At 39.1% G+C, this 23,876-nt stretch overlaps 2 protein-coding genes across 3 annotated transcripts in view; one reads left to right on the top strand and one right to left on the bottom strand.

The window, feature by feature from the left end:
* The window catches only part of reep3b (receptor accessory protein 3b), a 45,876-nt gene extending 39,457 nt beyond the window's left edge, over nt 1–6,419 (top strand). For both annotated transcript variants that reach the window (XM_059324424.1, XM_059324423.1), the window contains 2 exons: nt 1,575–1,708; nt 3,758–6,419. In XM_059324424.1, the coding sequence (XP_059180407.1) occupies nt 1,575–1,708; nt 3,758–3,829 (206 nt within the window). In that variant the 3' untranslated portion in view covers nt 3,830–6,419. The remainder of the gene's footprint in view (nt 1–1,574; nt 1,709–3,757) is intronic.
* A 2,878-nt stretch (nt 6,420–9,297) lies between these two features.
* On the bottom strand, nt 9,298–23,874 carry nrbf2b (nuclear receptor binding factor 2b). Its single transcript, XM_059324231.1, has 4 exons — nt 23,474–23,874; nt 20,897–20,981; nt 19,971–20,011; nt 9,298–17,894 (listed from the first exon to the last, which is right to left on the bottom strand). Exons 1-4 carry the CDS (start codon nt 23,501–23,503, stop codon nt 17,187–17,189), a joined length of 864 nt encoding a protein of 287 aa, XP_059180214.1. The 5' UTR covers nt 23,504–23,874; the 3' UTR covers nt 9,298–17,186.
* Between the last annotated feature and the right edge of the window lie 2 nt (nt 23,875–23,876).

Here is a 23,876-nt window from a genome sequence, read left to right as displayed (position 1 = left end):
AAAGATACAGAATGAGAATAAGAATGATACATCGGTCCGGATCCACGTATCGAGTAAATATTCCAATAGTATTGATAAAATTAAAATATCTATATAATATCATCATCTTAAAGATGCACCTTTATTTTGTCATTTCAACTTTATATTTCTTTTTGTTTTTTAGAATAATAAATCATTTTTCATTTGAATATCCGTAAGAACTCAGTAATAGTCCAATCTAGTTGTGAATTCATATAAATGTAACTGTTTGTTTATTTGGCTATAAGATATTGTCTCATATCAGGCCCCTGAATTGAATTTAATCTAAATCATTGTGGCAGCAAATATGATGTTATTAGCCAAAGAATAAATATAAAAGTGTTGTTTCGTGATGAAACTTGTGATTTTACACTCTTAGTTAGGGCTGGGCGATATATCAATATAAAAAATATATCAATATATTTTTTAATGTGATATGGAATTGGACCGCAGATATCAATATAGTTCAATTTTTTCTCTCTTTATATATTAATGCTGCCCTTGCTACTACCTTACTATTTCATAGCCTATTTTTATTTAAGATATGTTTTTATTTAAATGTGCATTTTCTGGAGCTTTGATTTTTTTAAAACAGGTACTCTTGTTGTTATACAGTATTTATGTTCACTTAAATAAACAGTTTCAATAAAACTACTTGTGACATGCTATATTTGGTTTTGTCTTTGACTGAACATTTGCTCTCATTTTGCGATAAAAATACTGGGATATATATCGTATATCGATATTCAGCCTAATTATATCAGGTCATGACTTTTGGTCCATGTCGCCCAGCCCTACTCCTAGTCCAAGAGTGATGATAGCTGTTGTATGACCTTTCTATCTGCTGTGTTTCTATGAGAAGAGACAAAGGTAGTCAAGCAGGCAGCCAGCAGTGTGTTTGCTGAGTGTCTGCTGCCCTCTGCTGGGCCAGCTGCCTCTCTGCACCGCCACCTCAACACAAGATCAACACAGGCCAAATCATCGACAGCCTAGAGTGATCATCATACATGATTCATCCACTGCACAGTAGTGAAGTGGAAAATTAACAAAGTATAATAGTAATAGTATAATAGTTTAATAATCACTATTTTAAGTGTGTTTTTCAAGTGCAGAGTGCTCACTCCTACTAGGGGTGTCACAGTTCTCCAAATCAATGATTCTGTTTGACTTTTGGTATTAAGAGTTATAGTTTGGATTCATTGAAGTGGGATTGTATGAGGTGCTTATCCATGGTCAGTGTTTTAACTCACAATCCAGTTGGGAGAAGCAGGCTGGAGGACTGATGCAGAAGCTAAGCAATCTACTGCTGTGGACGGGGGCAGCAGCAAAATGTATTTTAGCTGCCTTAATAAAAAAAGAACTCAGTTAATAAATAAAGTAATATCAGTTTAAGTGTACGCTACATTTTGCTTATTTTCATCACTTTATCTTGCCGTCACACAGCTCTTTTTAAGTTTACACTGGAAGGACTGAAGCTGTTCTATGCTCTCGTCAAAGCTACCAGTCTGAATCTGTGTTTCAGTGATTCCTGATATGTGTTTGTGTTTGTTGTTCAGACTACTACTATGACCAGGATGAGAGGAGTGATGAAGAGGCTGAGCCAACCTTCTCTGAAGACGAGGCAGTGACCCAGAAAGGACTGAGACGATCGCAGAGTGTCAAGATCACACGATCCAGAGTCCGCAAAGATGTAAGTGTTCCGTTCCATACTGTCCGAGGCTGTGTATTCAGACCGCAACACGCATCTGGAATCATTTCCTTTTATATAGTCTATGGCCCCGTTTACACGAGGACGCTTGCGGGTAAAAACGGCAAAATATTTTATCGGAAGTGCCTTTTGTTTAGATGGTGACGGCGCTGCTCTGGCAGCTCTAATAAACTTCCAGGAGTCTTTCCACCAAATGTACAGGATATGTACAGATAGTATTAGTGAACAGAGAAGGATCTGTAATTACCTCCATCACATTTTGGATGCACCGATTGGTCGGAGGCGAGCCAGACGGCTTTGGACGAGACCTGGGAGATCTAGTGGATGGTGGATAACTTTGTGGAAGGAGAAGTTGATGAAAATGATGCTCTAAACGCTTTATGTGATGCCGCCTGGAATGCATACAATCGAATTCCACACACTTTTGCGTCACCGTATGCACGCAGATTTCCTCCCGAAAACGCTTCATCATAAAACGTAACGTACGCACACGTAGCCTTAGAAAAGGAAATAATCACACTAGTTCTGTCAAAATGAACACGTTCATTTTTGCAATTCATCTGAAATATTGAATGCCTTGAAAAAATGTACGCAAAAAAAAGTTCCAGGCTGTAGTGGGCTGAGTGAGGATATTGTTGTTCTTGTCAGGAAGGGGTCTAAGTAACGCTCAAAAGTTGGGCTGAAATTTAGCAAGAGAAAACTGGTTCCTTAACCTCAAAAAAAAGGGGTATTACATCCCCTTTTCAACCAATGCAAACCTAGTTCTGGTGCTGGTTTGCAGTTGGTTCAAATTGTGAACTTTCTCAGAACCTGTTTGCCTTTCTACAGGCTAGAGAGCCATGTCGTTACATCACTGTATACGTCTCTCATTTCCCAGAAATGCTAGCGCCGACTTCAAGCATTATAACAACAACGGCAGACTGCATCTTCTCTCTACAAATGTTGCTCCTGGCTTTGCGAGCCTATATTGGCATCCAAACACGACTGGTACAACGCATTTGTGCTGCTGGTCTTAATAACAACGTAATCAACACTGAACGTAAGATAGACTTTGTTGGAAGCTAACGCTAGCCCGCTAGGTCTAACTAGCTACCTAGCACAGACTACCTGATATCGATCACATTGCAGTTAAACAAATAAAATCAAATGAATAATACACGTTTCAGTCGGTCTTGTTGGTCATGATAATCCCACCCTCAGCCCCTGATGGAAGTGGTTCCTGGTTCAAGACCAGCAAAGAGTTGGTGCCGCTCTGGAACCAGATTTCCTGGCTGAAAGACAATTCTTTGGCTGTCGAAACTTGAACAACTGGTTCGAGATTAGGCACCGGCTCCAAACCAGCACTTAAATTACCTTGGTCGAAAAAGGGGTATGAATGAAAATGGGTTCCCATGACTCTCCCCTTAGCAAACAAATATGCATTATTACAAGCTACGGTCTGAAAAGGCGATAAATTGCAATTTCATGTTTGATCAATTGACAGCCCTAAATCAGACTAATGAATATTAACCCATTTGGGCCTAAAACGCCTGTAAAACCTCTGGGCGATTTTAATATAACCCCCTAAAACCTGAAGTTTTTTTGGAAATTCAACAGAAGTGTCAACCTTTTCAGCCTCTGTAGCAGATATAAATGAAATTCAAAAAGTATTTGAGAGCTTACAGCTGTTATATCTGAGCTCCCTCCGCTATAGTCTTCTTCTGCCATGATTTCAAAGTTCTGTAAAAGTCCCATGTTGCATTGCGACACTCCCACATGTATTCTGAAGCATTTCATCGGCCTAGAGACCGAAAATAGGTGGAAAAAACTATAAATACTACAAAACGACGTATCCACTTCCCCGGTTTTAATGGTAGAATTGCGGTAATGCTTTCCCGGCTTAAATGGGTTAATGGAACAAGGAGAAGTCAAAGACAAGAGGTTTGTACATGCAGTATATGTTGAGTGTATATATGTTTTAAATCACATGCAGAAACACAGGTGTGTATAGACACATTCCTAACTGTATTCACTTTCTGATATTGTCACCAGGCTCGTTATGGATCCCTGAAGATTAAAGGCAAGAAGAGACCAGCACTGAGCTCCGTGAACTACGGACTGTGAAAAGAACACTGCAGACACACACTCACAAACACGCACAGCAGAGCAATCTGCTGATTGGTGGTATTCCAGCTCTACTCAGTCTGACTTTTCACTCTGCTGAAGTCTTTTTATCTCTTTGATGATGAGCTTTCTTCTGACATATTTATTACTTAATTAATCCAAAAACCTGTGACTCTTTGAGAACTTTTTATTTGGGTTGATGGCATTGATACATTTTGCATGGACTTGTGTGTTTCATCTGTTGTTCACTAGAATAGTAGTTTTTAGGTGTGATCTTATATATGTGTAGTCTTTTTAAATTTTAGATACATTCTCTCCACTTGAGTCTTTTGATTTTAATTTCATACCACAAGTTTTTTGGTGCCACTAATAAGGCTTTAATAAAGAGTCAATGGCTTAACCTAAAAGTAAAAAGGTTTACTATGCAAAATTTACCTAAAAACAATATGTACAAAAGTAATCACTCTCAATCATCACTTATGACCCACTAGAAGTATGCTGCAGTGTCTGTATCTGCAGTAGTCCTGCAAAGCTAGACCTTCCTCCACAGCACTGTGTCAGTGCTAGAAAGGTCTGCATGCACCCATTATCGTTCTGCTATATGGGCAAAAACACTCCGCCTTTTTTGTGTTTCTGTATACCCAGTGTGAGGGACAATTCCTGGCTAGTGTGACTTTAAATCATATACTAATGCTTAATAGCTTTGCTATAAGACATTAATCAGAACAACTTTGAGTTACTGGGGTGTGAATGTTTGTCCTCCACTAAAACTTGCTATATCTTTTTAGCTTTTTAATTCGTCAAGAGGTCTCTCCCACTAAAACATGTTTTCTTTCTTTAAAAGCAGCAGCACATCTAGAGATTCAGGGTCTCACCCGTTTTTTTGTGCATAGACGTAGTTTTCAGCAAAAATCCACAGTAAATTGATGTTTGGACGTCATACTGGCAACATTACACCTTTTCATTATATGTCTACATGTGTAGAATATGTCACAGACATTAATTCAATACTTCTGGTTTCCATTTCAAAATGAAAGCCATGTAGCATTTTTGTGGACGGGATCCCTTATTTTTTTAACACAAGGCTTTTATTCTGAAATTAAAATTTTGTTTTGAAATTTTTAAACAGTGAATTGCACAGCTACATAAATCAGTGGAGTACTGGCTTTTATTTGTTTAAATATGAGGGTAGAAATTAAATGATACATTCTATTATTTATGGACATTATGAAAGCCAAACTCAGTGTTAATGACAGGCAGTGCAGCAGGCGAAACACTGTCTGTGTGAACATCATGTGCATTTTCCAGTGCTATAAACATTTGATTATTAGGAAGTGATGCCCATGAGCCCTTTTTAAAGCCGCATTTAGGGAAGTTATTCCATTTTTGCCTTAATTGGTTGTTAGTTTAGCGCCTTATAGCGTTTTTGCCCTCAACTTCACTGTTTTTGTTCAAACAAATTTACCAACTACCTGCTGAGGAAAGTGAATATGAAACATTTTTAACTGCAAACATGATACCGAAATGAAGACATTTTCACAACCAAGCAATTCAAAAGTTGTTTCATTATTGGTTAATGATTGATCTGTCCTTAGTAAATTATTTTATTACCCATTTGGTAAGCTATTAGTTTTTCCGCTTAAAAACCCTTAATCAAGAATACTTTATTATAACATTGCTTTGGCTGCCTGTTATGTATTTTATCAGTGAGGAAGTTGTTCCAAGATGAAGCTCTGACACTAGTGTTGTTGTCCATTCACCTCTCTATGGCTAAATATACTAATGGAGACTATTTTAACCCTGAGGGACACATGCAGGTTCAGACACATGTAACATTCCCTTGAGAGTCGCAGTGGGATACCAGCAGCTCCAACATGAACGTTTGAACTTTAGGAGAGAGTGGCATAGACTTGAGCCTGTCTTAGTGAAATACACTTGAACACCAGCAGATGAACACTATCCCTCATTCCAGTCAGAGGGGGGACTGTCAACAACAATGAAGAGATAGAAAGGGAAGAGAAAACCAAATGAATAAAACAAAGTGATTCTTCCAGGTTTCACTGTGTACATTTTGCCTTTATAAAGGCTCAGAACTCCCTCACTATTAATGATGATTTTCTATTTTCCTGCTTTTTACTCATGTATTTTTATATGTGTGTCCTGATCACACCCCTGGTTGTAAATATCTAGCTGTATTTCTTAGTACCATTGAAGATTTAAATGTTATTTTGTGTGAGTGTGTGTTACCTTTGGATTGAAAGAAGTCTTTTGTATGTAACCACCTGTTTTTGCACATATACCTCCTCCCAAACCTTTTTATCAATGCTGTTTTTGCTTGTCATCTCATTTTATATTGTACCTTGCTGTGGGAGGATGCAGCACATAATGAGCCTAACCATTCTAACACCAACGGCCTCTCATGACATTTTAAAGTTTGGCTTGTTCTTCTTGTCGGTGCGATACTGCTGATGAGCTGTGGCTCAAATACTTTCTACAGTTTAGATTAGATATAAAAGGCTTTTTATGTGATTTCTGTCAGCCTGCTTCTGATTTAGCAGTGCTGGCAGGCTAATGACCCAGTACTCACAAACTCTAAAATTGATACAGACAAGTGACAGATTTAAGAAAAAATAAAATAAGTCTTCCTGGATGAGCATGCCCCCATCAACAGGGCAGAGGGCACTTTTATTTTTATTTTTATAAAGGATTGGGAGCCGGATATAACGCAGTGTTATCAGCTTACACTAGTTCTAGCTAGCTAGCTAGCGAGTTAACTTGGTTAGCAAGGTGCATCTATCATTCAAAATGAACAGCAAACTTGTGTGGTGTCTTTTCGTACAACCGAACGCTGAATAAGACGTCATTTGGTGACCAAAATTTTGCAGCTAACTTTGAAGTCAAACACAATGTGTAAGGGTCAAAGTTCTAAGAAAAAACACAGTCCAATGTGTTAGCGACTTGTCAATTACAAGGTTGCCCCACCCTAAAGCATATCCTGCTTTTTCGTCTATTTTACTCTGAATGGGACCATATTTTACGGAATGAACATCATGCTGTATTGACAAAGACTTGCTACTAGCGATCAAGACCATAAAACCATTAGGAAAATGTATACTGAGGTAATAAATGAAGTGGGAAGTAAGCTCATTTTCTTATTGACTTCTATACAATCATACTTCTTTTTTTCAATCAATGGAGTCGCCCCCTGCTGGCCATTAAAAATATTGCAGGTTTAGGCACTTTTATATTGGCTTCACTTTTCAGACCCAGATGTTGCTGCTTAGTATGAAACTAATGATTTATATGCTTCAGTCATTAGACCATTTGAATATCAATACGAAGTTTTGAAGTGATGTATTAATCACAAATCATCTTTTCTGCACCCGCATTAGTGTGACATGATTTCTGTCATTTGCCCACAACTGCTCATAATGCATGATCATACACATGCTGCTTGTGTGTGACATGTTTGCCTGAGCACATACTCATGTGGTATAAACAGAAGAACTTGTCTGCCCTGCTGTCTGTGGCTGTTTGTATACTGTTTTTGATACAGGTAGGGATTCTCACACTGTGCTGGGACATGTAACTTAGTAACTGTGACCGTTCCAGTCATGCTGGCATGGCAGGAATGGTTTTCCACAGCAACCTGAGGATGTGTTGGTTTACACAAACCACAGAGAGTCTGCCTTTGTGTCAGATGGGAGTATATCAACTACAAGCCAAACTTTCTCATGTCATGATGCCTGTGCTCAATAATGCTCATAACTGAATAATGATACCAAAGCTTCATGTACTCACCCGGAGCTGTGTGGCCGGGGTTGTTGATCTGTGTGGGGAAAATGTCTGGTGTGTGGATTGTAAATTAAATGCAATAAAGTTTGTCTGAATACAGAAAGTGTGTCCATTTGTGTCATATCATTTTTATTTTATATCTTTATTATGGAAGATTAATCACTTACATTTTGTAAAATATATAAATAAAGCATTTTTTAAATCATTCAAAAGATGAGTTAAAACTCATTGAATTTTGTTCTTATACCTGTGGGGTGGATATCGATGCCAAGTTATAAGTATCTAGGTGTATCCTAAACACTGACGCTCTCTACAAAAAGGGGCAGAGCCGCCTCTTTTTTCTTCTTGAAGCTCAGATCTCTGGACATCTGTAGTGCGATGCTGCAGATGTTTTATCAGTCTGTGGTGGTAGTGTGTTGTTTTATGCTGCAGTCTGCTGGGGAGGCAGCATCACACACAGAGATGATCAGACTGGTCTAAAGAGCTGGTTCTGTGGGTGGAGCCAGGTTGGACACACTAGAGGAGGTGGTGGAGAGATGACCTGTCAACATGTTCCAGGTCATCCTGACCTTTATGGCCCAAAAAAACAGCAGTGGACGGCTCCTCTCTCTCTGTTGCAGGACGGAGAGATGCAAAAAAATCCTTCACTCCTAAATCAGAATTATCAGACTAACTGGATTTCCCTTCGGGGATGAATAAATCGATTTTTAATTTTGATTGATCTGATTGGAGTTTTATCATTTATTTCAAGAATATGTTTTATGAGATATACATGTTCATAAACATCATCATTATACACATTTAAAAGTCTTGTTAATTTCATAGTTCATCACTTTTTATTGTTGAGAACAGTTTTCCACTTTCACCTTTAAGCCAATCACGTCCCCTGCTTCGCTTGAATTTAGCCAGTTAGCTCCTGTTAGCTCGAGTGATAAAGCCATTCTGAATTAGCCAACTGAATAAACAGTGCACACACTAAGTGCTAGCTGTTATCTCCGATCCACAATCTTGATGAAGTGGCTCAGATTCAGATTCAGAATACTTTGTTAGTCCCAGAAGGGCAATTCAGTTTTACACTCATCCTGTCCATAGAACAAAAAAAATATATATCTAAAATTAAAACCTTCACAAATGAACACCACTTTTATTATGTCTGAAGCGTTATTGCAGCCAACGAAAGTAAAAAACTAACGTTATGCTATCGCGAAATACACCACGGTCGCTGTGACTTGAATGTCACAGCCGTTTACCTTGAGACGACAAGCTAACCAGCGGTAATAGCCTAAACATTTTTTTACAATCCAAAAGAGTTTGCAAGAGCACTGAAAATGAGGTTAACACTGGTACCAGCTAACACTGGTAGGCTGAGTCCTTGCTGCAGCGGACCAGTTCGAATGCGGCCTGAGGTCCCTTTGCCGCATGTCCTCCCCTCTGTCACCCCCTCTGTCACCCCCTTTCTATCTGTCACTTTCAATAAAAAGCATGAAAAATCTTTAAAAAAACATTTTTTTAAAAAGGCTAGAGGCTGAAAGGCGACTTGTGAGAGAGTTGCCGTCCGTGTCCGGCATGATGGCGTTTAGCCACTTGTTAGCAACCGCCTTTTTAAGGAGACCTAAAAATTCCAAATTTCACAAGTGGAGGTATTCACTAACGTGTTTTATGTTGTACAACAAAACGGGATCTCTTCAGCTTGTGTTAACCACAGACCTTATTTCAGGACTCTAAAAAGAAACCCATTCAAAATCTTCATTGAGTTTGAGAGGACAGACCCCAGTGCGCTAAAATGCTAACTGGCTAACTGGTTTAAGAACTCATTCCTGTGGGCCCTATAGCGCTATGCTAACTTGAATGTCGACATAAAAAATCTAATTGGCAGGCTCTTCTAGACTTTTCAAGTGCTATTGCTCTGAATGGATCGAATTCTGATAGTGAAACAAGTCACTTCTATGGGGTTGTGACACTTAAGAAATGTATCTGATGATTTACAGACATCTCTTTCCCAATGTTTGTATTTTTGGGCCCCATGGGACCATGTCACAAACCCAGAAAATGAAGAATTTGGTTGGGCCACTATGTCTGATTGGCGGGTTATAGTTGACAGTGCTAGAAGTAAAATGATGGTGTCTTTTTTATTTGTCTTCATTAAATCATGCAACAGTGGACTCTTTCTGCTAAAGCACTTTACTAGCCCTGAAAATCAGTCGGGAGAGTTTCAAAAGATGTTGGCACATAGGTGACCTATGGAAGCATTTTTTTTCTCCGTGGACAACAAGTAACTTAGCCTGTGCATATCTCTCAGCTTCTTCCTTTGTAAGGAAAAACATGACCACATTAATAAGATAGTTATTTACTGACTAACAACAAACAATTTACTCCATTGCATTGTAAAACAAGCAAATACATTGAATAAGCATTTTCATTCAAATTAACAAAATAAAATGCAAAAAAACAACTTTTTTTCTCCCTTCATGGGCTGGCAGGAAACTGGAGGAAAATAAAGAATGGAGAAGAAAGGGAAGGAAAGACAGTACAAGAGAAGACAATAATTGGACTGATATAAGACCAACAATTGCCAATTAGTCTACTGATATGAGATGTATGATTAAGTTTGTCTTATTGAACAACTTTGGTGATTTATGAGTAAACTTCTGAGACAGTTTCTAATAGAAATTTGGATCAGATTCATTAGACTTGCATCGATATGTTATTGGTTTTCATCAATTAATTTTAGTTTCCCATGGGCTGAGTATGAAACCTCATTACATCTTTGGTGGCAACTAATAGATACCAGCATAAAATATTATCTATGAGTCAAAATATAGGTAAATGTTGGTTACAGTTTGTGTGTAAAGATAACAGAAACTGGCCTTCAAGCCCTGAATCAGTCAAACCTGATAGACTGACACTCACACATGTTCAATAACACATGAAGAACACAATTTTCCCAAACTGTCTTTCAGGTTGAGAACAAAATGTCAGTCTTCAAATCACATAATATCACATCACATCATAACAACACACATCGCTAAAGTCATCAAACAAGTTTTCATCTGAAGGGAAACGGAGAGAATAGGAGTGAGTGTATGAAAAGTTCAGATCCCTCCACTGTTTGCAGCTGTAAAATCATCTCAGCTCACATCATCACCCTTTCATGGTCTGAATTCAGTTTGAGAGGCATTATGATTGACAGGACTGTTGGCTCATAGAAACTTTGTATTAACAAAGCTACTGTTAAGGCATTTTTCAACAAGGGTGGGGATATTCACACTGAGTCAAGCCTTGAGCAACTGCAAAAAGACATGGTTTAAGGTCATCTACGACCCTGTTCACGCATACGGACTCAAAGTACCAGGAAGTCGATTGTCCCTCATGAGCCTGAAGCTTGGCATTGTGTTTAGTGTTAAGAAGGAATTACACTAATTTTATTTTGAGCTTTCCAGTAGTAGCACTTTTAGGAAGTTCTACTGCATATGTGGAAAAAAATGCATTAAGCTTTTGGTGTCTCCAGAGGGAGCTGTGTAAACTCTGTCCTCAAGAAGCAAGAAGTCCACCAAACTATAAGACCACATAGGTTGTTTGTTCCTACCTTCGAATACAGGACACAGGAGTGTACTGGGGGCAGCAGGTCGTCACGTCCGCAAACCTAAATGTAATTGTTGCTGTTTTAAACGCATGGTTAACGTCATATGGTTGCAGTTTGGTTAGGTTTAGGCAACAGATGTACATGGTTGGGCTTAGGAAAAATCTGCCAGACATGAGATGGTTACTTAAGTTATGTAGGTTAGGTAAAACGGTTTGTACGGAAGGTGGATTTTTGGGAGAAGGCTAGTTTCCCTCTAATGGTGTCACTTGATGTCGCATCAGTTAGTTCTAAAGACTAAAAAATCTGGAGGTGTGGAGTTAGAAAGAAGTGAGCTTACCAGACCTCTGCTGCAGGCGAGCAGCTTTAGGCTGCATTAGCATCTACTAGCATAACACAACCAAGGGTTAGGGTTGCATTATGGGAAATGTAGCTGTAAGGCTTTGACAAGGAAAAAGAATACATGGGGAAAAAAAGATGATAAGTATGGTTCTGCTGTATTATTATTATTTTTGTTCTTGTTGTTTAACAGTCCATTAAAGGCTGACAATAGTATAGTATGACAAGTAATTTCTCAAGTCTTTGCACGCAAGTCTCAAGTTATTTCCCAGACTTTGAGTTTTGAGTCCAAGACAAGTCACCAAATGCAATACCAATAACAATTTATAGGGGAAAAAAGATAATTTTATTTAAAGTTGTGAAACAGTCACACGGCTGCTGTATTTAACACCAGATTGCAGCTATTATAAACATGTTGTTGATGTTGTGACACAGAACTACTTAGTTAAGGTTAGAAAAAAAGAACTAGGTTTGGGTTAAGATCATTTACATGATTTAGATGTTAACTTAAAATAAGGTAACTTTTAGTTTTAAACGGAACAAACGGAACAGTGGACTCCTGGGTTAAACTCCTGTGTTTTTTGGACCAATCTGCCTCCCATTTTTCTCACTTTATTTATGTTGCTTTACTTCCTGCCTCTCTCCCACCACATGTTGTTATTGCTATTGCCACTAGAGGCCACCACCTGGCTCACAATTAATTGATTGCTAGTGCACCAACATAGCCCCATGCTGAGTAAATCACCAAGACACGGCTAAGGTTTTAGGTAGGAGACCATCACAGGTTGGGCATGCTCAGACCCACAAGGCATCATTGGAAACACATGGTCATGGCTTAGCACAGAGTGGTTACAGCCGCCGGTAAAACTGCATTTGAAGCCTATTTTGACAAATGGGTGTGTACCAGACACAGCAGTGAGCTTTTGTTAGGATCCAGGAGATAGTGGCGAGAGCTGAGATGACTTTAGAACTGCTGTTTGTGGACAGTTCTATTAACCATCCCATCAAACATTATTATCATTATGTCAAACACAACTGCATGTATCCATCTGAAGATCTAAACATGTGACTGCCACCACAGTACAGAGAGTTGTCCAAGGCACCGGTTGGGTTTCTTGAGAAGGTACAGAGTTTGAAGGGTTGTTGAAGCTGTTACGGCTACTTTGATGAATTCTAGCCGGCCAGCCGGCAGTTTAAGCTTTCTTTGTGTACTCTGGCCATTAATTACTATTAAGTGAGAGGTGAGTCCCTTTAGCTGTATTAAGTATCACGGTAATGCTGCATTCACGTCCTATGAGAATGATAATCAAGACAACCAACAATTATTCACATATTTCAATTCAAGAGCGGATGAATATAGATTCTGTAGATAGTCAAACATGCAGCAAGACATCAAGTCCTGCAATAGTTTTCAAGAGCAGAAATAAAGAAAATCAATCAGTCAACTGGCTTTATTTTAAAAGAAAACACTATTGTCTACAGTTGTCCACATGTCATTTCTAATGCTAACCCTTACTAAGAAGCATGTAGTTTAGTATTCAACAGCTAAAAGTCAAGGTAAACATTATTTGAGTATTCCATTGTCGAAAATGTGGATCGATCATGTTTTGCATAGGTCGTGAAGGCAGCATAATATCCTGTTTGAAACCAGTTCTGCATATCATTATTGTTCCAGTAAAGAAATACACTGTATTAAGTGTGCTGAGTCCATGAGTTTGTACAAATGCCTCACAGTGTGTGATGGTGTGTGCATGCACATGCCACATTCAGACTGCAAGCAACACGGTCAACAAGTCGCCTCAAGTCCTTGTCTTTTCCTCTGTGCCAACAACAGCTGACAGTTAGACACTAGCTGATGAACATGGTGGAGCATTCAGCAGTTAAGATATTTTTCTCAGGAGTCAGTGGAGACCAACAAAGAGTTGAAAGGGAATGGACCAGGCCCGAAACACGACTCCACATGAATGCTAATATCTGCTGGTTAGTCTAATTGTTTGCTTACAATCCATAACAGACCTGCAATGTGACCCAGCCGTGGCTATTGACTTGTTCTGAAGTCCTTAAGCCAACTATTGAACAGAAAGGAATTATTCTAAAACAACCACACCAGTGTTGTTGCATGTTTTAAGGTGAAGCAACACAGGATCCAAAGACATATTTGATGTCAACAGATCCCTTCAACCCTTAACCTCAACTTAGCTATGTGCACCGGAACGCACCAGGCTTGCGAAACTCAGATCAAATTAACCAACTAGTCAGTGCTGATCAAATATAAATCAAGATCTGTTTTACTGTGTTTCCTATTTCTTGTTTCAGAAACATAGTTTTGTATAACGTTTAGCTGTAGAATGATAAAAACAGTTAAGCACCATCTACTGGACTGTCTTTCTGACCCATCTTTCTGTTTGGTGTAGCTACCATTAGTCCGCTTTACTTCATTTAGATTCCTGAATGTGTGTTCTCTTGGCTACCAGGTAGCCATTTCTTTAATATAGTAATTACCATAAGGTATGAAACTGAGCTTTGCACAACATGCTTGATATGTTACCTCTATATGGTAATGCAGCTCAAATTACTATGCAACTACAACTGCATTATCGCATTAATGATGTATTGTGTAACTAAAGCAAGTATGTTTTTCAGTGCAGAATATGGATCTGCAAATGTTTTTCATTGATTTATAGGTCATCTCTTGGTCTGATAATAGAGAAAAAATACAATTTTCTAATGCCCAAGATGACATTTTGGACTTCTGTCCAACAGTCCACAACACATAAAAGGAGACCTATTGTGCTTTTCCTTCTTTTCTGTCATATGTATAGTGTTACAGCGTCATAAATTCATATTTAACATGGACAAAATGTCAAATAATGAGGTAAGCGTATGTAAAAATAATCCCTGGCAGCAAACCCTCAGGTTTCCACCCATTGTCAACACTATTATGGTACTGCCCTCGGCTTGCTACTGCAGTGTTAACATAACATACACTGCTACATGTAGCTACATGCTAACGCCAGGGAAACCTAAAATCTTTGTTGCTGATGTTAATTTTTCTTCTCTGGCCCACAAAGACGGTGAGAGCTGCGGAAGATGCGGAAGACACAGAAACGCTGAAAAATCAGAGCACAAAGGCCGTTTTCAGAAGGGGGGCTTAAAGAGACAGGCACTGAAACGTATTGAAACGAAACTGAAACCAGTATTTCACACAGAGGGTGAATAGAGGTACAGAAGATGTTTTTTGAACGTTAAAGCATTTAAACATGTTCTAGTAAAAACCCAAAATACCCAAAACTATGAACCTGAAAATTAGCATAATAGGTCCCCTTTAATTATACAAAACAGAAAATCCTCACAAATAAGAAGTTGGAACCAATCAATATTTGACAATTTTGCTGGAGAAAACTAAGATGGTTTATAGATACTTAAATTTTCTGTCGATCAACTGATCAAATAATCACTTGATTGTTTCAGCTCTACGTACTACTTACAAGCCCCTACAGATGTGGAAGTGTGTTGTCAGGAGATAAGTGCAAATGATTTAAGTTTAAAGGGCTAAAACATGCACTGGTATGCTCTTTTCATTAGAGTTAGAGACATAATCTAAACAGCAAACCTCTCATTCCTGTTGCAGAGTTTTAGAGAATACAGAAACTAATCAACTTAGTTGCTTGCAGTGTGAACAAGCAGTGACTGGATGTGTGAATGTGTGCGCTTCAGTCTTTATTCTCATTAAAGGAATACTATGCAGGAATTTTCACTTACTTTATAAACACAACATTTAAACTTGGCCCCTCTTCTTCAGTTCAATTAAAATGGAAGCAACTTCACTTTCATTTTTGGGACGAGCTTTGGCGTTTCACCTTGCTATATTCTGAATTCTTTAGGTGCTGGATCTGTTATTTTCAAAGCTTCATGGCTGCAGAAAGGACCTGACCAGAGCAAAATTAAGAAATATAGGCACACGCTGCTAGTGGGTTATATGTGATGATTGAGAGGGATTATTTTTGTATGAGTCCAAACATTGTAGTAGGGAAAATCCTGCATAATATGCCTTTAACCTCAGCTTTTGATTGATGTCATAAGTGTGTGTATATTGCTGTTGTTGCACAAAAACACCAATCTGCAAGAAAATCAGAAAGTGCTTATTCTCTAATTGGCAGCCATGCCATGTCATAAAAAATCACCACACACACAAATAATCATTGAAGCCTTTAATTCAAGTTAAAGAAAATAAAAAATGCAGCAATGTAGTTTTTCTTCAACAACAGCAATATGCTTTTCTGTGACTGAATCACACTGCACATGATCCTGGTGGGTGTGGGTGTGGGTGTGGGTGTGTGTGTGTGTGTGTGTGTGTGAGTGGTAGGGTTGACCAATAGCTCTGACATTGTTAACAGGTGGTCAGGATGGTGTTGAACACTTCCAATGACGCTCTTAAAGGAGCAGTTCATCCACACATTCTACATTTAGTCATGCAAGTTGTGCAGTTTATATGTCAGTGTAACATCAGGTGAGTGTTATTGCTTCATTTCAACATTCTCAAACTCACAAAACAAACAAATTTTTTTTTTTTTCCAAACAGCTATTATAGCATATTAAGTGTCCTGAAACTGAGCTATTTTGCTGTGGTATCCAAAGTCCATGATTACATAAAATATTAAATCAAATTATGTCAGATTATTTTAAAGCAAAGGAATTTAAAGACACAAAAGGGAAAGTTCATGTGTTTCAGGCAATGGTGTGTTTTAACACCTTATATTGATGCTTTTTTTCTTTTTTGTTTCTTAAAAAAAAAGAAAACAGATATTCCCGGTTCTGTTGCAGAAGTAAAAAAAAAAAAAAAAAAAAGATCATACAAAATCACATTTGTAATAACACAAATTATAAAAAAGTCCACCAATGTAATTATAACACAATTTTATATTGTTATTTATTATTTGCTAAAATAAATAATCAACAAATGATCGAATGTCACTAATCAATCTCTACAGCTGTGTCTTCCTCCATATTTTTTTTTTACCACTCATACATACACACAAACACACACACACACACACACACAAAATACAATATTTCCAGCAGCTTTTAAAGGGATGTTGGCTACTGTGCTGTCATTTGCATTTGCAGAAAGTACAAAATATTATATAAATTATTGAATTATGGATAAAAGCACTATTATTTAGCTTTAGAAAACTGCAATTTTGCTGCTTCAGAGTTATTTAATGGCGATTTTCAGTCATTGATAATAATAATAATAATAAAGAAACATTGTTCATAAAAATAAAGTTTAAAAAAAAAAACAATTTTCTCATCCATCACATACACTCTCACTGATGTTCCAACTGACATTGTGGGTGAACTATCCCTTTATAGTTGTAATCATTTCATCTGCCCAATGATTGCTATTAGTTTTGTTGCACCTGTAGCTGTCTTAATAGTGCAGAGAGGTTGTTGATCTCATGGAATTTCCATTATCACCTCTAAGTTGAGCAGAGGTCTGATTGGATTAGAAAAATGTTGGCATCCAAACTCAAAAGCAATATTGGTTAAACCCTAGTGTGCGTGTGTGTGTGTGTGTGTGTGTGTGTGTGTGTGTGTGTGTGTGTGTGTGTGTGTGTGTGTGTGAGAGAGACATGTTTCTTATCACAGTTTTTCCCTGTCCAGTAGCTCCTGTAGTTCATTCTGGATGTCCTCTGGCAGCTCCAGAGGAGGCAGGTCATCCAGACACAGATCTTCCTGAGCTGGCATCTCCAGCGGCGGCAGCTGAGGGATTGCGATCTCCTTTCCCTTCCCCGTGCTTTTCCTCTCCTGCCCACCCCCAGTTCCCATCGCGCCCCCTGCTTGCGGGAGCACCCAGAGCTCCGAACGCTCCACAAAGTCTGCCGCCTCGACCGCCTCGGAACGCAGCCGGGTGTTTTCCGATTGTAGCCGCTCGTTCTCTGCCGTCAGCCGCTGGTTTTCATCCATCAGGTGGCTGACGAGGCGCCGCAGGTCGTCGATAGTGGTCTGTTGTTCTTCCAGGCGAGTTTTGTCGTCTTTGGTGGTCTTAGATCCAGGGCACGGTGGAGTCAAAGGCTGGCAGCCCCCAGTCTGCCTAGTCTGAAGCTGGTAGAGCAAGGTGTCGTACTCTCTCTCCCTGATTCCTGCACCGTCCGCAGCCGAGAGGCCCGGGGCGCCGTGGGGCTGGAGCTGGCCTGTGGACGGGGCTTGGGAAAGGAGGGCTGGGCTGCTGGAGGCCTGGCCGGGTCGGGCCTTTGTCGCCTCACGACGAGCCTCTCTCTTCCAGCGCTCTTGGATCAGTCGTTGCTGTTTGATATGACTGTCCCTCTGCAGCTCCATGGACAGACGAGCCTACAGACACAGAGCATTAATACCAGCCTCGCCACTCGCAAAGTCAACAGTAACATCATGACTGAATGTCAGTATGCAGCCCTGTCTGTAAAGGAGGTAGGGATGACCCAGCTCTGATTTGGAGCTGGTTTTAACTTTGTAAGTATTAATATTCCCTTTTTCCACCAAGGTAAATGGTAAATGGACCTGCACTTATATAGCGCTTTTCAAGACGCTTTGCGATCACTCAAAACGCTTTACACTACTCATTCACCCGTTCACACACATTCATACTGGTGGCACTGTTTAGGGTAGCCTCTGGGAATTCATTCATACACCGATGAACGCAGCATCAGGAGCAATTTGGGGTTCAGTATCTTGCTCAAGGATACTTCGACATATAGGCTGCCATGGTCAGGGATTGAACCACCAACCCTCCGATCGGTGGACAACCCACTCTACCAACTGAGCCACAGCCACCCAAGGTAGTTCCAGGGCCAGTCCAGAGCTGGTGCCTAATCTTGAACCAGTTCATCGCTTTTCAACAGCCAAAGAATCAACCGGAAAACTGGTTCCAGAGCGGCACAAACTCTTTGCTGGTCTTGAACCACGAACCGCTTACGTCAGGGGCTGGGGGCGGGATTATCATAACCAACAAGATTAACTAAAACATGCATCTTTGATTGGATTTGTTAGATCAATACGGGCTGGCGTTAGCAGGCTGGCATTAACTTACAACAACAATGACGTAATGACGTGGCTCTCTAGCCTGTGGAAAAGCCAACAGGTTCTGAGAAGGTTTGCAATTTGAACCAACTGCAAACCAGCACCAGCAGAGCACTAGAACTATGTTTGCGTTGGTCAAAAAGGGTTACTAGATTTTTTCAAAGGGAACATATTATGCTTTTTTTATTTTTACAAATTAAAGCATTAAAATGCTTACTTATAGATGTCTAACACTGAGCATGTTTACATGCACACTAATTATTATCAGATTGTCTGGAGTTACCAGATTGTTCAAGTGCTAACGTAATCAGCATAAACCAGTATTCTTTATCTGATAATGTATACTGTTAATAAGGTGTCTTTCATTCTTTTACATATGCACATGTCTAAAAATGGAGAGTAAACCGGATGTTGTTAAATGCAAGTGGATGCAGTTCCGTGTTTTGCAGTATATCTGTGGTTCAGTCAGCATGGGGAGATGGAGCTGTATAATGCATTTTTGGAGTGATCAAGAAACCATTTTTAAGCCTGAAGAAATGGAAAACCTTAACATCCTTCGTCTTGTAGATGGATGGAAGTTTTCCAGTAATAAATCTACTAAGGAAAGTTTTTTGGAAAATGGCCGAGGCAGGCTTCACACGGAGTGTCGAACAGATCAGGTGCTGCTGGAAGTCTCTTAGATCAGGTTATTACAAAGCAAAATGACAAAACAACACGAGTGGGCTGATCCAGCCACATGCCGACGCCCTGGAATATCATCTGGGTCCCGGACTGTTGTCGTTGGTAATGGGGTCGATGTGGCTTCGGGGACAAATGGGCAGAGACGCAATGATGCTGTTGGCAGGATGTATAGATAGGAAGTTTTGAAAAAAACGTGTTTCATGTCACATACTTGGACAGAAATTAAACTAATTTGACTGAATAATGTAAACCCAGGCTTTTCAGTTCTCGCTTTACTAAAGTGCATGTAAACGCATCAGATAATTGTGTGCATGTAAATGTATTGATTGTAACACCAGAAAAAGTTTACCTACCTAAAAGTAAAAAGGTTGTATTAACGAAATGCACTTAATGTCAACAGCAAGAGTGCTCATTGGGCACAATGGCCCCTTCCAGGGTGTTGTACAACCGCGATTCCAAAAAAAAATAAAAAATGAAAAAACCCCAGAATGCATCAAATTCAGAGTTTAGTTAGTTTCAGATCAGTTCTTCAATCTGATCTTTGGCACGGTTTTCAATTAACTATATGTAAAAAGGATTTGCTATTTATCACAGCCTATTTTATTTACATTTTATACATTGCCCTAAATATTTGTGGAATCAGGGTTGGATTTTTTATTGACACATAAACACAAAACTAAAATGTCTCACCTGCTCACACTCTGTTGTCTTCATTGCATCTGTCAAAAGATCTGGGAGAGAGACAGAGACAGACTGATGAGAAACACAAGGGGAGTCCATGAACTTCCATTATCAAAGCAAACGGGGGATTTTTGCATTGGATTTTGGATCATTGCAGAAAATAATCTCTGTGGCAAACACACATTTCTGATGATTACGCATTTTGTTCAGCAGGATAATCTTCACAAATGACCACCACTTTTATTATGTTTGAAGCGTTTATGCAGCCAACAAAAGTAAAAAGCTATCATTATGCTATAGAGAACTACACCACTGTCTCTTTAACATCACTACCTTTATGCTTCAGATGATCTCAGACAAGCTAACCAGCGGTATTAGACAAGCTAGCGAAACCGTACCTGAATAAATTGTTTACAAACCTAATCTACAATCCACAAGAATTTTCAAGAGCACTGAAAAACATGTCTAGAGGCTGTAAGGCGACTAGTGAGAGAGTTCCTGTCTGTGTCCGGTGTGATGACATTTATTATCCCCGACAACCACTGTAGTCTCATTTAGCCACTTGTTAGCAACCGCCTTTTTATTTAATTCACATGTCGTACAACAAAACCTTTATAACTTTTCAGCTTGTGTTAACCACAGACCTAATTTCAGGGCATCTAACCAAAAACCCATTCAAAATCCTCATTGAGTTTGAGAGGTTAGACCCCAGGGAGCTAAAATGCTAACTTACTTCCTGGTCTAAGAACTCATTCCTGTGGCGACATATAGTACATTCCAGAAAAGATGAAGAAAGAGAGACCAGAGTTGCGGAAAAAGCTTTTGTTCCCAAATGGCCTGTTCTAAATAGGCCGCTTTTGAACAGGCACTGCACTAATGTGTCAAAAACAGGAACAAAGAGCAGCTATCCTCAAAGACAGGGTCGTTCAACTTACCTGCTGCTTTGCCATGGCACGAGATGGCCTCTTCATACTTTCCAGCTACAAGCAAACGGTCTGCCTTCCTACACTGCTGATGAGCCTGAAGAGAGGCAGACACAAGGAGGGAACAATTCGACACAGGTAAGCCAAAAACAAAGACAAAGGGCACAGTCAGTGGATGTCGATAAAAATTGTTTAAAAAGGGGAAGAGTGTACATAATTTAGGAAAGATGATAGGAGGAAGTGGGTGGTTGGTTGAGGAGGAAGTTGTTCATATATATTCAATTTCACAGGACTCAACTGAGTTTTCTTAATCTTTTTTTTTTTATGGTTTTGGTAGATACAACTAGAAAGAGAAAGTGAATTGATAATATACAATATATATCACCTAGGGCTCTGTGAAGTTCAAAGAAGCATTTTTCACTATGTGGCACAATACAAGGAACCCCTGAGTAAATCTGCGAAGAAACACACAAACAAATGCTGATGCTTCCATATTGATGTATTGTATCACCCAATTAAGCCATTACCATCCCATAATGCTTCAGAGATTTATAAATTGTACTCTCAGTTGATACTGATTTTGGTTCAATGTTGCAAGATGGAAAGATCTGGATCACTTCAAGAGAGGATTTGAAGCACACCCACAGGGCATGAGGTGATCTCAGGCCATCTACAGGAGGTTTGGACGACATATTAAAGTGCTCTCCAACACCTACTTCCAGCTTGTGCCTCTCATTTATTACCATTACTTTACTTTAATATATATAACTTTATATATATATATATATATATATATATATATACATACATACATACATACATACATACATATATATATACATATATACATATATTGGGGAAGTCTTGATCCCCTTTTCAACCTCCTTTCCAAGTCGTGACTCAGGAATGGCATGTCTCCTTAATCCTTGTTTTGAAATTGAAAAGAAAAATATGATACAAATTGTTTCCAGCTACCATTATTGTGTGGATTAGAGAATGGAATTAAACTTGGGAAAAACTTTTAAATATTTTTATTACGCAGTGGACCAAATAATTTATTAACCAGATGGCCGGGAGTCTGAGGAGGAAATACCTGAAGTGCTATTGGCAGGGTATTGCAGATAGCAATGAAAAACACTGACGATAACTGTGTGGTGAAGTTAGAATAATGGAGAATTGTCAATGAGCATAACTTAAGTCAGAACAGGTGAACATGCTGACATTTTTACACTTACTTACACAGCCTGTCTTGAAAAGTTCACAATGTTACAACTTATTTTTCCAAAATGATTTACATCTAGGAGTTCATACAACACAAGCAAAGATCAATTCGGAAGGCAACACATGAGTAAGTGCCATGGGGTTATGTTTGAGTTCAAAAGGACGTAGGTGTCATCAGGCAGTGTACAAAGACAGTGCAAATAGTGCAAAGAAAAGTTTTCTCCCCAACTTATTTTCATTATCCATCAACCATCTTGATAAGGTGTGAAGGTATTCAGTAAAGAGCTGGGCTTACCAAGTCTCTACTTGAAGATTGAAAAGTGGTCAAAAGATTGACTTAAAGTGGTATGTCTTGCTTAAGTCACAAAGGCATGTTCAAAAATTGCCTAAGTCATTTATTTCTCTTAAGTTACATAATTTACACACAGTGTTGTTACTATGCCAATAGCCATCCTTTGTTACATCCTTTTTGAGTGAAATGATCAATAAATGTCATATGTTACACTTTTGGTAAAGTTTTTTGTGTTTCCTGCAAAACTTGAAAAAATGAGATCATTTCAACAGAGTGACGAAATATCTCTTGTGAGAAGTGTGACCGTCCACACACTTGAAGAATCTTTGACACTGAGCACTGTAACTGTTCTGGGGGATCATGGTGAACAGAAGTAACAGCTTACCAATACACTTTATTGTGTTTGTTTGTATGTTGTATATCGTTTTATTTCTGTCATTTGTCACCCATCTCTATATATAGACCGTTACTGATACTCCTAAATACTGACCCCCAAATGTCGATCCTAATTATAATGCTGATTACAATGTTGTATGCTAAATCAGTTGCCTTCACGGACAGACAACTGACATTTTACTTAATTGACAACAACGAGAGATTATAGAGATTAAAGCAATGATAGCCTGCCGAGGCAGCATTCTATGTCAACCCTACGTTACTCTGTGTAACTGAGAGTGAAGACCTATAATAATAATAATAATAATAATAATAAGACCTATGCGTTTCAACGAACCGACTAACAGTACGTTGTTATTATCAAGTGGCCTTGCAAACAAGTTTACTAGTAGCACATTGGTGTCAATAATTCCTCACATTACAAAGGGCATAACAACATAACACAGGCGGACAGTAGCTACCATGTTCCAGCGTCATACGTTTCGCTCGGTCTGTCGAGGACAAAACCAAAAGGTATCATGTGTAGCATGTCCAAGCTACCAGATAACAGGAACCAGGCACACAGAGCGACTAGCCGCTAACTTACTATGGGAGCTAGCTGGTGTAGCTTACCTAGGCTATAGGTCTATGTAGCTACAGTAACGTTAGCTCGTTATTGCAACATCAACACCGAAACTTACCAGATTGAGCGGGCTGTCCACGACCTCCATGGGATCTATTCTTCGATAGTTTATACTACATGAAAGGTGTCTCTGTCATTCGCACTGCGATAAAAAAAAGACTTGAAAAAATAATCATAAGAATATTAGCTAGTGTCAAGGAAGCCCTGTCGCTTCCACAGCACAGCCAAGCTGCGTCAACACGTCGTGACGTCACGACGCAGTATTTTTGAGCAGATGTTTTTCTGCGTCAAGTTTAACTGTAGCATGGACGGAAACGGGTTGCTTCGAAATTAAAAGAATTTAATTAATAGCGTTGGAATGTGAAATACGAGCAAGCAGGCGTTAGAGTTGCCCGAATACATCTACTTTTCTTTATGATGTATTTTCACGCTTCATAACCTGACCACTATCGTTAGAGGCA

The sequence above is a fragment of the Centropristis striata genome, chromosome 21 (assembly GCF_030273125.1).
Source record: "Centropristis striata isolate RG_2023a ecotype Rhode Island chromosome 21, C.striata_1.0, whole genome shotgun sequence".
NCBI lineage: Eukaryota > Metazoa > Chordata > Actinopteri > Perciformes > Serranidae > Centropristis > Centropristis striata.
The sequence above is the reverse complement of the archived record's forward strand: the minus strand, read 5'-3'. Positions and strand labels throughout refer to the sequence as shown.